General features: G+C 35.8%; 1 protein-coding gene and 1 pseudogene across 5 annotated transcripts; one reads left to right on the top strand and one right to left on the bottom strand.

Moving 5' to 3' along the window:
• LOC111367485 overlaps window positions 1-12,971 on the top strand; it is a 40,458-nt pseudogene extending 27,487 nt beyond the window's left edge.
• Window positions 12,972-14,051: 1,080 nt separating this feature from the next.
• LOC111367483 lies at window positions 14,052-17,765 on the bottom strand. Of its 5 annotated transcripts, none has more exons than XM_022988388.1 (5): window positions 17,393-17,765; window positions 16,293-16,384; window positions 15,923-16,228; window positions 14,394-14,459; window positions 14,052-14,297 (listed from the first exon to the last, which is right to left on the bottom strand). In XM_022988388.1, exons 3-5 carry the CDS (start codon window positions 16,038-16,040, stop codon window positions 14,146-14,148), a joined length of 336 nt encoding a protein of 111 aa, XP_022844156.1. In that variant the 5' UTR covers window positions 16,041-16,228; window positions 16,293-16,384; window positions 17,393-17,765; the 3' UTR covers window positions 14,052-14,145. The 5 variants fall into 5 exon arrangements, 3 of the variants coding, with proteins under 3 accessions (XP_022844156.1, XP_022844154.1, XP_022844157.1); XM_022988386.1 differs by having other exon boundaries at window positions 15,923-16,223; XM_022988389.1 differs by having other exon boundaries at window positions 15,923-16,207.
• Between the last annotated feature and the right edge of the window lie 436 nt (window positions 17,766-18,201).

Genomic DNA, 18,201 nt, shown 5'->3' with positions numbered 1-18,201 from the left:
TTGAGGTGGATCTAATGACATGGGAGAACGATGGTGGTCGTGCTTTTCATATAGAGTACTAATAAGTAACTCGTAGTTCCGAGTTGAAGAGTAAACTTGATCAATAGTAGTGATGCCTCGAAAGAAAAGTTCACGCCTAAGTTCATCTCTTAGACCTTGTATAAACCTACTTAAAGTCAGGGCCTCATCCTCAACGACATGACATTTCACTCGAAATTTCTCAAATTGAGCAATGTACTCAGTCATTAGCCGATTCTCTTGTGTAAGGGTGTTCCATTGGGTAAAAATTTCATGATCTAAGCAACTATCGAAAGTAAGAGTATCTAAGTCAATGTCTCTAAAGAAACGCTCTTACGACGAGGAAGATAATGAGTACTATGATAACCATGACCTTGTTCTCGCTTACGAACCCGATCCCTATTCCTACGATTGCGTCGAAAATATTTTTGATCACTTTGTCTACGATGATATTGTCTCTTATGAGATGTTTCAGAATTAGTGTCGGTCAAACGAGGGGTTTGCTTAAAATTGCTCAACTTAGCAGCTAGGTTCTCTCTCTCCTCACGAGTAGCAGTTATATCTGATTGGACAATCGATAGGCTAGTGGCAAGTTGCACTAATTGTCTAGTGAGTGCATCAAATGGGGATGTATTCATGGTCAATGTATTGGAAATGGAGACGACAAGATGACCACTACGCAACTACATGCAATTTAATACCAGCTAAATGACGTGCAATGATGAGATCAATGAACAATAAATGTAAGAAATGAAAAATAACAAACTAAGCATTTTTTTCAGGGTTAAATAAATTCAAATATGGCAAGCTAATACTGCTGATCTAGGTAAAATAACAAAGTACGGATCAAATAATAGTCAAAACCTAATCATGTAATATAAGTGGGGTAAAATAGGATTTTTACGAAATCAACGGATTCAGTCATGTGACGTTAGGTATATTGTTAGAATAACATCACAAAAATTTAATTAATGCAATTTTAAATGAAGCAGCATTGTAAACCAATAACAAATATAAATCAAACACTCCCTGTTGTTTAGTTACAGCGATGGTGTCCACGGAAGCTTAAACCTGATGACGATGTACTTCAGGACCCAAAGAATCAGAACTGTGCCCAATTATGATTTCCCAGTTGGCACGTCTCCAGTAGAAAATTATAATGGTATACTCCTAAACAATCGAGTCGCTGAATGGAACACTAATCCTCAAGAGTTTTAACAAGCTGCCCCAATGCAAATAATAGGCCAAATCCAATTCAACAAATGTCCCTGGCACTCTGAACTCAGAAGAAGTCCACCGATGTGAAAAATAAAGCGAAAACTGAACTCCGGGTGGTGGTGACAACTAGCGTGGCAATGGGTTGCTGGCGATTGGCAGTGAGGACGGTCGCCGAGAGTGTGGTGACTGTGGGATACCGACGGGGAAGGAGGAGTTTAGGGCTTGGGTTGATTGGATATTGTAGATGTGGGCTAGGTTAAGTGTTGTATATAATGGGCTAGGGTTATGGGCCGAGCGAATTTGGGACCGGTTATGGGTTGGATGGTGTTGGGCCGGTTGTGATAATATGTGATAAATGGGTTGGATTTGGTGTGTATTGGGCTGAAAAGCGAGTTGATTGGCTAAATAAATGATGAGAGATGGGCTGTGTGTCATTGGGCTTTGGGAGTAATTTGGGCCACTAGCTTATGACCCAAGTGTTTTGATAAAAAAAATGAATGAATTAGGTTATAGAGATGGAATATATGGGCTGAAGGGCTAAGTGGGCTTGAATGCTAGGGTTTGGGATTTGTGGAATACTACAATTTTTTTTATTTATGAGCAGCAGCAGTAAAAAAAAAAACGAGAATTTTTTTTTTGCCTGAACAGTACATGTGAACAGTAATTTTTTTTTAAAGAAACAAACCAAAATACTAAATGAACCTCTTTATTATTGGTCAACACAATCTGATCATCTAAAATAACATCAATTTTATCTTTGTGTGTTGTGATAAGTGGTATTGGAGCAGACATAGCATAAGGTTCAGTGTAGGGATTCCCATGTGGATGTAGAAAATGATCATTAGAGGGATTAAAATAGCCTTGGTAAGCAAAAAAGTCCTTAACAGTTAAAATAAAATGGTGGTCAAAATGTAATAAAAGATCAATGACACATGTATTTGAACCAACATGCTTTAAAATTTCACAAGGACCAGCACTACATGCTTACAATATAACAAAATCCCCAATATTAAATTCAAAATTTCTCTTATGCAAATCAGCTTGAAGTTTATCTAATGCATTACTTGCTTCAAATTGTTTATTGATCTCAATATGCAAGTGATGAAGATGACGTACAAATGCCTCAGCTGACACAAACATACTAGTATGTGGGGACATTAGAATAAGGTCTAAAGGTTTCTTAGACTTATAACCATGAATAACTTCAATGGAACTTGTACCGATAAACTGAAGCACAAAATTGTTATATGCACTTTGAATTATTGGGAGGATCAAATCCCAATTCTCAAAATTTTCCTTGAAAAGGACATGATTACACAAATCATTTGTACCTTTGGGTTGGAAAAGAGTATGACACACAACATTTAATTGAGGGGTATCGGGAACAAGGGGTACAACCCCTAGATTCATAGGAAAAGTCCTGATACTACATAAGGAAGTATCCTCAATATCATTCAAGTCATCACATTCTTCAAATTTAGGTTCATAGATTTGATCTTTTAACGACTCTTCTATTATATCCTTTCGTGCTTCTATGACTAAGGCTTGGTTAGGACATTTGGAAGAGATGTGGCCAAAGTCCTTACAGCGAATACATATCAAGTGAGAAGAAGTCCTTGGAGTTTCAAAAATTTTACCTTTATTTTTCAAGATTTGAGGAACATTAGACGGGGAAGGTCTTAGAAGAGACTTAACAGGAGGAGGTGGAGCCAATGAGACGGAAGAATGGTTGTCAATACGCCTTCTATAAGGAGAAGGGGGCCTTGGACTATCATGGCGTTTACACTTATTTTTCCAAATGGGAGGAACACTAGACAGGGAAGGCTCTATGACAGACTCATGTTGAGGTGGATCTAATGACATGGGAGAACGATGGTGGTCGCGCTTTTCATATGGAATACTAATAAGTAACTCGTAGTCCCGAGCTGAAGAGTAAGCTTGATCAAGAGTAGTGATGCCTCGAAAGAAAAGTTCACGCCTAAGTTCATCTCTTAGACCTTGTATAAACCTACTTAAAGTCAGGGCCTCATCCTCAACGACATGACATTTCACTCGAAATTTCTCAAATTGAGCAATGTACTCAGTCATTAGCCGATTCTCTTGTGTAAGGGTGTTCCATTGGGTAAAAATTTCATGATCTAAGCAACTATCGAAAGTAAGAGTATCTAAGTCAATGTCTCTAAAGAAACGCTCTTACGACGAGGAAGATAATGAGTACTATGATAACCATGACCTTGTTCTCGCTTACGAACCCGATCCCTATTCCTACGATTGCGTCGAAAATATTTTTGATCACTTTGTCTACGATGATATTGTCTCTTATGAGATGTTTTAGAATTAGTGTCGGTCAAACGAGGGGTTTGCTTAAAATTGCTCAACTTAGCAGCTAGGTTCTCTCTCTCCTCACGAGTAGCAGTTATATCTGATTGGACAATCGATAGGCTAGTGGCAAGTTGCACTAATTGTCTAGTGAGTGCATCAAATGGGGATGTATTCATGGTCAATGTATTGGAAATGGAGACGACAAGATGACCACTACGCAACTACATGCAATTTAATACCAGCTAAATGACGTGCAATGATGAGATCAATGAACAATAAATGTAAGAAATGAAAAATAACAAACTAAGCATTTTTTTCAGGGTTAAATAAATTCAAATATGGCAAGCTAATACTGCTGATCTAGGTAAAATAACAAAGTACGGATCAAATAATAGTCAAAACCTAATCATGTAATATAAGTGGGGTAAAATAGGATTTTTACGAAATCAACGGATTCAGTCATGTGACGTTAGGTATATTGTTAGAATAACATCACAAAAATTTAATTAATGCAATTTTAAATGAAGCAGCATTGTAAACCAATAACAAATATAAATCAAACACTCCCTGTTGTTTAGTTACAGCGATGGTGTCCACGGAAGCTTAAACCTGATGACGATGTACTTCAGGACCCAAAGAATCAGAACTGTGCCCAATTATGATTTCCCAGTTGGCACGTCTCCAGTAGAAAATTATAATGGTATACTCCTAAACAATCGAGTCGCTGAATGGAACACTAATCCTCAAGAGTTTTAACAAGCTGCCCCAATGCAAATAATAGGCCAAATCCAATTCAACAAATGTCCCTGGCACTCTGAACTCAGAAGAAGTCCACCGATGTGAAAAATAAAGCGAAAACTGAACTCCGGGTGGTGGTGACAACTAGCGTGGCAATGGGTTGCTGGCGATTGGCAGTGAGGACGGTCGCCGAGAGTGTGGTGACTGTGGGATACCGACGGGGAAGGAAGAGTTTAGGGCTTGGGTTGATTGGATATTGTAGATGTGGGCTAGGTTAAGTGTTGTATATAATGGGCTAGGGTTATGGGCCGAGCGAATTTGGGACCGGTTATGGGTTGGATGGTGTTGGGCCGGTTGTGATAATATGTGATAAATGGGTTGGATTTGGTGTGTATTGGGCTGAAAAGCGAGTTGATTGGCTAAATAAATGATGAGAGATGGGCTGTGTGTCATTGGGCTTTGGGAGTAATTTGGGCCACTAGCTTATGACCCAAGTGTTTTGATAAAAAAAATGAATGAATTAGGTTATAGAGATGGAATATATGGGCTGAAGGGCTAAGTGGGCTTGAATGCTAGGGTTTGGGATTTGTGGAATACTACAATTTTTTTTATTTATGAGCAGCAGCAGTAAAAAAAAAAACGAGAATTTTTTTTTTGCCTGAACAGTACATGTGAACAGTAATTTTTTTTTAAAGAAACAAACCAAAATACTAAACTGAAATTTTGGGTGAACAATACCCGTGATGCACAGTAACTCTATTATTTATTTATTTTTTTTTCAACTAAGACTGAAAATTGAAGAAAAAAACTGCTGCCTTTACCAAAAATTCTTTTAGTTCGTGCTATTCCAACAAATTTTGGGAAGGAAATATGAATAAATTTTGGATTAAAGAAAAAGGGTTCGGCTCTGATACCAAATTTGATGCAGCACCAATAAGATGATTAATAGAAAAAGACGACAGATTCAAAAAGAATAGGAAATTAAGGGGGGAAGAAGAAGAATTTAACAGAAGAAGGCAAAAGAAGGAAAGGGATGCGCCATAAGCCACCAAAATAATTTTATTCAATCATCAACTAATGAAATTACATGGAAAAGTGAGTTTAAATAGTAAACAAACCCTAACTAGAATGGGCTTAAGCTAATACAAGTCCAATAAAAAATCCACAACAAAATAAAGTCTACCAAAATGAAATAAGGTTCGACTAGAAATAAATAAATAAATTGGATGTCCTCATCAAGATCCCAAGAATCTATCTGGACCCTGTTGGCTTGAATGTCAGCATATTTAGTTCGCCACCATAGTTTTGCATCTCCACCAGATACATGGTAGTTGTGGTTACCTTTCTAGTTTCGTCTTCGATTGAAGCTGCGAGAAAGTACTGTTCCATGTCAAACAAGAAGTTTTCGACTTTTTTTGCATCATGTGCCTCTCCGTAGGTACACGGTTCAGGAATTCTGAGTCTAGGAGCATACTCAGGTATGAGAGCTTGTCCATTGCCCACCGCACGTTGGAGTACTCGTAATTGAGCTCTCAACGCTTCCATTTCATCCTGTAGATCAAGAATAATTGCAGCAGCTTCAGTCATTGCTGCGCAAGCCCTTTGGCTTTCATCCAATTGGATGTGTAATCCACGAATCTCAGATTCTGCCATCTCGACTTTTTCCTCGAGACCGTCCACGACATAGTACATCCTAGTAGTTGCCTCATCAAGAGCATCCATACGCTGTTTAGTAGTACTCTTCTTTTGAGGCTCTCCCACCTCAGTGGTGTGGGATGTAATTGGATCCATAGCTTTCTTATTGAGGGTCGTGAGTGTTACCATATATAGAGTCTGTTTGAGCCACATTATAATGAGAATGAGAATGAAAAATAGAGCCGATATGGGCCCCACATCAGAGATAGAAATTCAAAAATGGTGGCTTGATGTGATGGATAACGGTCATATTTTTCATTTTAATGAGGTAAAAATGTGGCTCAAACAGGGGCATAGTTAAATTTATATTTGGGAAGAAAGCAGATTTTTAGCAATTATGTTTATTTACTTTCCTTGTATATTCAATGATTGTAATATATATATGTATGCAATAGAGACAATAAAAACACACGTTTTATAGAAATTTCTCTCGATTATTCATCCCTTTTTGGCATGGTATCAGAGCGAGGTTTCGATTGTTCTTACCGGCTTTGATTTTCTTCTCGCGTTCTTCCCTACTGTGGGTTCTTTTTTCCTTCGCTCGGATCTTCTTGTTTCGGTGTTGGGGGTGGTCGTTGGTGTATTTGACGTGTGAGTTCCTGGCCTTCTTCGACGTCTTCCAGTTACGGTGCGTAATCTGGTCTTCTTCTACTTCTTTCCGATTCCGGCAAGTGTTTTTTTCCTCTCGAAACCTTGGTCGGGATCTGCCGTTGGTTGTCTTTCTCCCGAAATCTTGGTCGGTCTTGCCATCGGTTGCCTCGGTCGAAGCCTTTCAGCGTCTTCAGTGTCGGTGAATGGTATTTGGTGGAAGGTTTATTTGGACCTTGGGTGTAATTATTTAATTTGGGCATCTGCTGGATTCTTTAATTTGGGTATTTTCACTGTTTGACCCTTGGGTGTAATCATTTAATTTGGGTAGCTGCTGGATTATTTAATTTGGGCCATTCCTAGTTAATTTGTGTTCCATTGCTGGGCTTTGGCGTGTGTAGTGTGATTGGGTTGCATATTTTATTCCATCATGTCATTTGATAAGTTAGACTCATTTCTGGTTCGTTTTAATGGGAAAAATTACTCGGCTTAGGAGGACCAATTTCAATTATTTGTCAAAGGAAAAGAATTATGGGGTCATCTTGATGGAAGTGATCCCGCTCCGAAAGATGTCGAGGCTTTGTCAAAATGGAAAGTCAAGGATGCTTGGGTTATGACCTGGATTTTGAGTTCAATCGAGTCTCACCTCATTCTCAATCTGAGGCCTTACAAAACTGCTGCTGATATGTGGGCTTATCTTAGTAAGGTTTACAAGCAGGACAATTCCGCTTGACATTTTCAATTGGAATATGAGATGGCTAACTTTACACAGGGAAATTTATCGATTGAAGAATATTTTTCAAGTTTTCAGAATCTTTGGGCAGAATATTCAGATATTGTTTATGCTAATGTTACCGCTGGGGCTCTATCTGTTGTTCAAACAGTGCATGCGACAAGCAAGAGAGATCAATTCTTGATGAAGTTACGTCCTGATTTTGAGGTTGCACGATCAAATTTGATGAATCGTCATCCTGTACCATCTATTGATATTTGTTTGGGTGAACTTCTTCGTAAGGAGCAACGTATAGTTACCCAGGCTACCATGGAACATAGGGATACTGTTAGTGGTCCTATTACTGTGGCTTTTATAGTACAAGGGAGGAATAAGGGTCGAGACATGCGTGCTGTCCAGTGCCACAACTGTAGAAATTTTGGTCCTATTGCTCGGGACTGTCCTAAGAAACATTGTCATTACTGCAAGAAACCAGGTCATCACATCTCTGTCTGCCCCATTCGACCTGAGAAAAAGCATACCGCTGCCTATCATGCCTCCACTGGTGCCTCTGGTTCTTTGACATTGCCAACTGCTACACATGTTCCTACTTCCGCTACTGCACCCACTCTCACCCCGAAAATGGTACAACAAATGATCACTTCTGCCTTCTCTGCTTTTGGACTTTCAGGTAATACATCATCTTCTAAGCCATGGTTCTTTGACTCCGGAGCCTCTAACAACATGACCAATACAGTTAGTCCTCTTTCCAATGTAAGAGAATATGATGGCAATCTAAAAATTCACACCGCTAATGGCAGTTCTCTGCCTATCAAGGCTGTTGGTGATCTTTCCTCTTCCTTCACTAATGTTTTTGTGTCTCCTAACCTCTCTACAAATTTAATTTCGGTTGGTCAATTAGTTGATAACAATTATGATGTTCATTTCTCTCGCTCTGGTTGTGTTGTGCAGAATCAAGTGTCCAGGAAGATGATCGCGAAGGGGCCTAAAGTGGGATGACTCTTTCCCTTGCTTATTTCTCCTTTCCCTAGTTCTCCTTTACTTTCCTTTGCATGTAATGCTATTAGTACCGATACTAAATTATGGCATAAACGTTTAGGCCACCCAAACTCGGATGTACTTCATACTTTATTTCATTCTGATTTATTGGGTAATAAAGCATGTTCTTCTGATCTTTCTTTTGATTGTACTGTATGCAAAATTGGCAAAAGTAAAGTTTTACCTTTTACAGAAATTTCTCTCGATTATTCATCCCTTTTTGACAGTGAGCCGCAGCTCTATTACCAATTTTCACGGGGTGCCTTTCCTCTTGACACAGAAAGGGACACCGTGCTGCAGTAGTCTGCTCCACTAGACTACCTTCCGCCTTTTTTCGATCGTGTCGGGATGAAAGAAAATTTGATTACAATTTTGTAGAAAGCTTACAACAGAGAATTTGAATACATTGAAAGTAAATTGAACATTGATTGATGAAAACTGAACATTACAATTGACGAAAGTAGAAAATTACAATTGCTGGTGCAGGGGACGGACACCAATGAGCTTGAATTTGAATGACTAATACTCCTTATAATAGCATTCGGAAGAAAAACCTAAGTGACATGAGTAGACGTTTAAAAGACGAGGAATCATCATAAACATTTACTTATATCAGATCTATTTTACAACTCAAATAACTATTACAATAAAAAGAGAATTACAACTCAAACTTGAATTAATATTTACAATGTGCGGTCGAAGTTAGGCAAACTGTGACTGCGATAGTATCAAGGGGCTAAGTAAAGTTGTGGTCCTTGACACCTATAGTTGCTTAGCAGCTTAAAGTAATGTAACTTTGGCGCTGAAAATTTCATGGGTTTACCATTTGATAAATTGAATAAATGGAGAAAAGATAAGTTGGGTTCCCTTTGGCGAATGTCACTTGACAAGTGAATTGACTGACAATGGGGACAACTAAGCTACAGCTAATCATTTAGATTGATTGGAGGGAACGGTCATATAATAACTTCTTCTATTCATTACTTGTATAACAATGTTGGAAGGTGTTAAAGTTGTATTAGCCTATTAGGTTGGCTATACCAAAATTTCATTATTTGTCTAAAACTAGGATAAAGTTGGTAATGTCATGGCGCTTTGCTAAAATTGATGATACATTTTGTCAAAACTGACTTCTATGAGTAAATATTTCTGAATTCCGATATGTTAAGTCTCAATTTAGCAGCAATCATACTTATCAGTCTTTTTATTTTTAACATATTATATTGTTGTATAAGTTGTTAGGAAGATATTACATGCAATTTCATTGGTTTGACCATATCCGTACGTGAATTATTACAATATATATTCCTTGCGCTTTTGATTAAGTTATATAGAATGGATGAACTTTTAGGGCCAGTTGTAAAGCCGGAGGGGTGACCACAAATGCTAAATTTGATGCCAGTAAATTAAATGCCACCATTATATTTAATGTATCTCATTCATTACAGTTTTAATATTTTTTCACACCATTGAATATTTTCAATTAGTTCTTACAGTGTGAAATAGTCAAATGATTAGAAACCTTCTATAATTGATCTACTAATTAAAATAAATCGTTAGATGTAAAATTGAATTAATGCTGAAATTATACCCGGGCCTATGCCTTTGCTGCCCATGTGACAGGATTGAATGAATGACAAACTGAGATTTGAAAATGAGTTTTTTATCCAACACCATGGAAGAAAAGATCAATGTCTCTTGTTTAATAAGTGCTGACAATTGTCTTTTGATTTATGGGCAGTCATTCGCTGAGGTTGAAAAACCACAAGGTCATCAGCGTTTCATGGAAACATGTGGACTGAAGTTGGAACCAATCAATGTGATGGGACTGCATATATTTATATTGGAAGTAGTAATTAGTGTGATGACACCATGAATTAATAGCTCAAAGACACATTGAATTAATGGTCAAAATCAGAATTTTGAAGCATTTGACTGGATCCTGGAATATGGCCCACTTCCATTGGTATGTACCTTTTGCAAACAATATTCATTTCTCTCTGTGTTCTTATGTTTATTCAATAAAGCTACTGTCTATTTTTAACTTATTATAACTGCAAAACAGCATTTTACATGTTTGGTATTCATTCAACCAAGGTCGAAGTAAGGGCTTTGTTGCGGAGGAAAGCTTTATAAAATGAATCTTACAATGACCATATGTGTGTATACACATTTGGACTGTTAAAATTAATCATTTAATCTTCCTTATACTGATAATTTATTTATATACTATAGATGAAATTGTAAAGCCAGATGGGTGATTGCAAATGCTTTCATAACTTTGAAGCCAATAAATTAATGCCCCCATTATATTTAATGTTACTCATTTATTACAGTTTTGATATAATGCAGAGTGTTGACAATTGATTAGTTCTAGTGCCTGTTTGATATGTAATTATAAGATGCAGGTCCTGCGGAATGTGTGGATGGTAAGTGGGTAGTAATTGTGTGGGGATAAAATTTATGTTTGACCAGAAATGAATAAACTATATTCACTTCCCAAACATGCTATGTCCACAAACATTTGATCGGTGAAAATAAAGTATTTTTGTGAACTTAATTAATGCAGAATCAACACTCGGGTCATTGGTTTGAGATCTGAAATTGAAATTGTTTAAATTAAAATCTCCATGGAAAAATATCAATCTCCCCTGTTTAATCTATTCCGACTAGTATCATTTGGTTTTTTGATATTTACAAGAGATTAATTATTGGCTGTGATTTGCAGTGGGTGAACAATATATGGAGGAATGAAGGTGGCAGATACCAATGTATTTTTGCGAATGGTAGCCTGAATAGTCGAAATCAATGTGATGAGCTGAATATATTTGGATTGAGAGCCAAAATCATTGTGATGACACTATGTATTAAAAGCTCAAAGTTATGTCCCTGAAAATTTTACAACATTTGATTTGGTCCTGGTCTTTGGCCTTCCTTAATTGGTAAGTACATAATCAGTATTTTTTTTCATTTTTGATATTATCCATGTTCTTGTTCAACAAAGGGTGAATTAAGATATGCTATGCTACATTCTGCTAGTATTTCACCTCTTCTAGCAGTCTGGATTAAGTTCATATGTGATACTTCCGTCTAATTTGTTGTCTGGTGCACTGAGTCGATGAATTTTTTCCAATTGAGCCTCTTAAAAATGCATATGTAGATGTTTAGAGTTCTGTACTGAAAGAAATCTTTATACAAACTAATTTTTCTTGTATCGGTTGTACTCTAATAATCAGTTAACTTGGTTGATGTGATGGAAACCTAAAAGTTTCGTTTCTAACATTGAAAATAATATAAAATTTTTCAATTTTATTTTGTTTTAGTTTGGGATTTTATTTGGACAAGATTAGATAGTCTTCCGTAGTTTGTTAAGCTTGTGATGTGAAAGTTTCCTTGAATTTAAGTTTCTTAAATCTATTTATGGGCAACAGATGATACTTATCACTATTACATGTATATGGAAAATTTTCTTACTAGCTAATTATTCTCCTTTGTTCTTCCTTTTCCCCATCCGCTTCTAATCTCTCTCTTTCCCTGTACACTGTATATCGTGATGTTACACAAGTTGAATTCAGATTAGAGAGTTAGAGGGGAGTATCTGGAAGCAGCTGAGAGATAACCAGTGTACTAGTGTGGGCCTCAAAACAGTTTTATCTTGGGTAAGAACAGAGATTCCTGGATTTGTGTGGTAAAAGTGAGCTTTTCACCTCATGGGATTTTCTCTGCCAAGTATGTATACATGTCAATATATAGTTTGGCCGAATGAAAGTTTTAATAAGCTTTGAAGCAACTCCGAATGGATGAAACTTGCACAAAAATTGTATAGAATTTGCAGATCTGCATAGGATTGGCAGTTGACATTATGAGTTGCTTTCAAATATATAAGAATAAAATGAATGAAATGGAGATTTTGCATGTTCCTGAGATGAGTGGTGGCGTGACTTGGTGATTAAGCTTAATTAGGATGGTCATGCATGTATTTGTTTATTATATCTTGCTTAGCTTTTATGGCAGTATCTAGTTTATTTGGTTTTGGCTCTCGCTTATCTGAAATTTCATGCTCAGAAATGCTATGTTTTGGCTCTGTGTTTCTGCTTTACGAATAATTATTTTCATTTGCAATGTTAACTGAAAATCTCATCGTCCTCCGTGTGAAATATTAAAATCTAGTCATGTAAAATAGTAATAATAATAAATAAATAAATAAATAAAAAATCAACATTGTTGTTGATATATTTTGATACATTCATGTGTATTTGTGTAGACCTTTGACAGTCAATTAGAAGCATTTAAGAAGCATTATAAAGCCTCAAACATGAGAGGTATTTGACCTGCTTGGAAGGGATTCATTACAGGAGTTTTGAAGCAAGTTTTTTCGCCCATATTGGTCACAGGACAGGACAAGCAACCAAAGGATTCTGTTTGAGTACTCTTCATTTAGTGTATGTTAACATGTCTAAAGTATTGTTGTTGTTGTTGAATAAATTTTATGAATCAATTTCTTGATATATTATAGATATTTTCTTGGAATGCTTCAACAACTTGTCGAATTTGTTTGTTGACGCATTATCTCTATTTTTATTGGACTTTGCTACATGTACATTGGCGTGTCCATAATGGACACTCGACGCCTCCCTATTGAAGGGGGCGCCTGGACCACCGACACCCCCTCCAATAGGGGGACGCCGGGTGTCTATTATGGACACCCTTATGTACACAATTATGTACACACCAATGTACAACAAGAATAATCCATTTTTATTATGATGTTTTAGACAAATCCTTTATTTGAAGTCATTAATTAATGAGGCATTTCCCAGATTTTTCTTTCTATTTCAAATGTTAAATACAACTTTAACTGTACTTGAGTTGGAGTAATGGAAAATTATCGGAATTTTGCGGAAAGTGTCGCTTGGAGTGGACATGAAAGATTTTTGTTTTTATCAATCTTTTCCTTTCTACTTTGTCTTTCATATGTGCACACTCTCTCTTAAAAAAAATGATTGCCTTTCGACTAAAAAGTTGATCCTCGGGATCTCGAAGATTGAAAAACTTGTGGAAATGGTGATATTAGATTTACCGTTTTACCCGATCAGCCAAAACTCTCCTTTAAATAAGCGCTCCAATAGTTAACTCATCAGCCAAGTATGAAGAAGTGAATATAGACTTTTTGTAAAAAGGCTAAGAAGTAGATTGTCTTCGCATTGAAGATAATTCATAAATTGACAAGATCTCAATATAGCACTTTCAACTCCAAAAATGTCATTTTTCTCACTATAGAGAATGACATACTTACGGAAAGAATTCATTTTTGTCAATATAGATTTTACCTTCGTGTCACCATAATACGGGACACTGGGACATAAAAATAGGATCCTATTAACTTTGCCACCTATGATAATAAAATCACGAACATGTCTTTCATCAATATTGAGAAATAAATGAAGAGCTTCATATCCAAATTTAACTCTTAAGCATAGTTCTTTTTTTAACCAAAATATTCAAATGCGTGATCGGACGGTGAATGGAAAGAAATAGACCATTATCGAACTAAGCAGCCTTACTGTTGGTAAATTTAAGAAACAACTAGTGTAGGCACGTGCGTTGCACGTGTAGTAGGTAATGTAGTGTAAGTGAATGAGAAATTGCTATTGTAAGTTCGTACGTAAGTTTTAAATTCAATGGATTCAGCACAATTTGATTTAAATAAATGATATAATTCAGCCAGCGGATCATTTACTTTCAATTTAACAGCTCCATCACAACAATAATTTCAGAGCTCCACAAAATTCACATTACACAAGGCAAGATAACATATGTGATTTGTTTGGTATCGAAAACAAGCCTTCATTTCCGGTAGACATGGACACCATTTGCTCTGAATGAGCATCAAGCCCATGGTTACATGTCGAAGAATGACTATCTATCATTGGAACCACAGTAGAACCTAAAAGGCACAAAAACATGTCCATTAGAAAAAAAGATAACCAGAAGATATTTATAAATTGAATTTGGATGAAAGAAATATGGCACATAAACTCACTTGGTCCAATTGTTACAGTCTTCATTAAAACAAAGAGTACTAAGTACAAGTGTACAACAATGTTTTCTGTAGAATTGGGGGAAAAAATAGATTTCAATAAAAATGAAGAGAAGCATTTAAATTATAATTGAAAAAAAATAAAATTAAAAACAAATGAAGCAAAAGCATTTAAACAATCTAAAGAAAAATAAAAAACGAATTTATTTCATTAGATATAATTTATGAAAATTATTTATAGTTCTTTTTGTGTATTATTATATGCTTGCTCATAATAATCCTCAATAGTTTTAGAAAACAAACTTGGAAGGCGCTCTTAACAGATATGCTTATTTTTCTTTATGTGGCGTATTTTCTATTTTCTGTCATCCTCGGCAATATGTAGTTGGCCAGTAGCAGCTAACGTCTAGTTGTTCTTTGCACTGTAGAGTGAGAACGACATAGCATGATAGTCCCATGTTTAAGAATATAAATTCTTTAGCTAACTAAAACCAATGTATTTATACTTACAAATGGCTAGTTAGTTTTGTCTGCTTCATGGGATTCTACTCTATTGTCATTACCAAGCAATTAAGTTAATAATCATCCATTCGAGCCACGTAATACCCTACAGCGACTGAAAATTCAGTATCATCAAGAACATGTTTGTGTATAGCTTATCAAGTAATGACAATTAAATTAAAAACAAAAATGACTATTTATTTGTTGCAATGTTATCAGCTCATAGAGAATGCTTATCCAAGGTCTAAGAACAATTGGTGATTCTCAACAAGGTAAATCGCTTGTGGATCGCTTTATATTGAAAAGTTCATTTCGATAAATTTATGACTTTGTCTCGACTAACAAGTAACATATCTTTCCTATGCTAAGAGTCTTGAAGACTCTAATATATGAACCATATGAGCTGAACAAAAAATGATTTGCACAACACTATGTAGCTTGTATTCCACAAAGGAAAACCATGTGAAATGACAGTATACCTGTTCATCAATTCAATATTTCTCTAAACTTATGACAATTATAAAACCAACTCTGTACAAAAAGCACTCCATTGTAGAAAGACATGCAGGCTTGATTATAGATAATAGAACACAAAAGTACAAAAAGATGTTAATCTACATACCAGTACATGAGCTCTAAATCAATTTTTCCCTATTACCATGGAGGTGAAGTCCTTCAACACCATGGAAAATCATATAAGAAGGCTGTATAAGATTCTCATCAACTATGGCAATAATATGTCATATTAACCAATGCAACAGATGGACAAATCAGATGGAAAAGCAGTATGCCAAATTTAAAGTTATGGTAGTAGAACATCATGTTTCAAAATCTATGAAATAACTAATAAAAGCTTAAATACCAACAGCTCATCTATATAGGCAACTTAGTAAATGATTGTAATGCATATTCAATTGATAAACACAATAGGATGGAGGTCTGGTCAGACAAGCTAGGACAATCGGGTTGTTAAATTTTATAATTTCAAAGCCATGGATCCTTCAAATGCCATGGCAAGAGTTATATCTCACCAGAAAGTATGACATCTTCCATATTCACAGACTTGCGATCAGTATGCTGAGCGAATAATTCGAGATCCTTAGCTAATTGCTGGGCACATTTGAAGGCTAAATCCGAGAGACAGGCCATAGTAGGTTAAGAAATTTACATGCCATTTTTCTTCCCTTTGGCTTTTGCAATGGAGATTGTGCTGAGTCAGAAACGATCTCGCAAGATTTCGCCCACCGATGCTTCTTCTTCATCATCTCTCTCCATATCACTTCCCATTTGAGCTAGATTATTGTTCTATTGTCGTTCTGTGTATTGAAATTCCTAAACTGAAAAAAATTAGGATCGCTCTTAGAAAGAAATTCTGCAAACTCAATACCAGGAAATTCCTACCTTCTTCCTCTGTAGAAAGTGCCTGAGATTTTGTAACAATCAATTCAATCCCAACTTGCAACAAGGTTTCAGAATGTTTCCCTTGTGAAGCACTGTAATCAAAGTATTATTAAGTTAGCAGCGAACTTGAAAGGAAGAGCATTAAATCTGAACAATGCAATAATTACAACATAATTAATCCTTATAGCAGTGCTTTGATTTGAGACTAATCACAGAATTGGAATTTAAAAACTCATAAGAAAATGAGCATAAAAAGTAAAGCCTAGAAGAATTCAAATTGAGCAACACAAAAACAATAAGAACCCCCGGGGAGAGATCTCGTTACATTCAAAGGTCCAACCCTTACTCCATTCCTGCTTTCGTTAGGAATGGCGGGCATGGAACTCATTCTAAACATTGTCAATTCCTCTTTTTGGGAAGCTATTAACTTTTTTTAAAAAAAAAGGTAGAAGAAAAAAGGAGCCAACTTTCCATCATAGAGAAATGGGATCTAGGAGGGAAAAGAAAATCACAATGGCGGTGGAGAATATGGAGCAAAATATGATCCATTCTAAACATGTAAGAAACCTCCTAACTCCCTTCCAAAGTTTCCAAATCCAAATGTTATTCGTTATCCCAACCTAATTCTCCCACTACAAAAAGAGAACATATCACATTTTGACCTTTGTGATTCTTATAGAAAAATAAAACAAGAGAGAAGAAAAAAGGAGTAAAGGTTATAAGCCTCTGAACAAGCACACTTGTCAAAGCTAAGTCAAATTTGTAGAAAGAAAGGAAAAGTACTTAAACAATACATTATACAATTATGGCATATTTAGTAAGATGGATTGACAACAATAGGGAGTATTGAGGAAGGAAAAAGAAGAAGTTAAACTCTAGTCTAGTTTCATACAATATTGCGTAACCAAAGTGCACATAAATAATAAGGAAATAAAATAAACGACAATGTAATATCTCATCATCAGCCAAAAATGTAATATCAAATCTCTAATCATCCAATGCTGCATCTTGATCTCAAAGAAACAAATTGTCAAAGACTCAAAATAACGATAAAACTGAATTTCAACAAATTTAAAGGATAAATGAAATTTCTGAAGTACCTGCACTTTGTTGAGAATTAATTCCGACACCATCTGCAAATAATTCAACCAAAAAATTGCCAAAAATCATTAAACAGCCAAAAGCAGCAATCTTCACAAAATTAAAATAATTGGATTAGTAAAATCCTCCCTACGCCGAAAAGAGATTCAATTTCGAAATCCAATCAGAAATTTCAGAAAAAAACTATATATGTGTGTGTGTGTGTGCCGTTGGTGATAATAGCGCTGGTTCGAGGTGGAACTTTGAATTCCTCAGCGGCAAATTTGAGAACTGCAGTAAATGGAGCAGCCTTCGGAACGCTAAATTGGCATTGGGAACTTATTCAAAAAATGAAAGATTTTTCATCATGAAACGGAAATTAATTTTACATAAACTGTGGAAAAAAAAATGAATGGGTAATTTAAGATACAAAAATAATAAAATACATCAACCCCTCATATTTAAATCAATTTCTAATGAAACTAATGAAAGATAACAAAAAAAATAAAAAATAAAAACCCAGATAAAAATATAGATACAGAATAATGAACAGGAAAACTTAAATTGCAGTACAGAGACACAATCAAAAAAATAAATTACCAAAAAAGAAAATCCAAACAAACAAACACGTATAGAAAAATGAGAGAAACATAAGTAAAGAAACCTAGAATCATAAATGTCACTATCAAAGCTTAGATGTATGGAGTTTTAAGCAAAAGAGATGGAACCCGAAAAAATAGAAGGGTTTACGAATGAAACCCACAATTTATCTCTTTCAATCATTCTTCAAGAATAGCTTCTCATGGAGGCTCGAATTGACATCAGAAAG

This window comes from Olea europaea, chromosome 18, assembly GCF_002742605.1.
Source record: "Olea europaea var. sylvestris chromosome 18, O_europaea_v1, whole genome shotgun sequence".
NCBI classification, from domain to species: Eukaryota; Viridiplantae; Streptophyta; class Magnoliopsida; order Lamiales; family Oleaceae; genus Olea; species Olea europaea.
The sequence above is the reverse complement of the archived record's forward strand: the minus strand, read 5'-3'. Positions and strand labels throughout refer to the sequence as shown.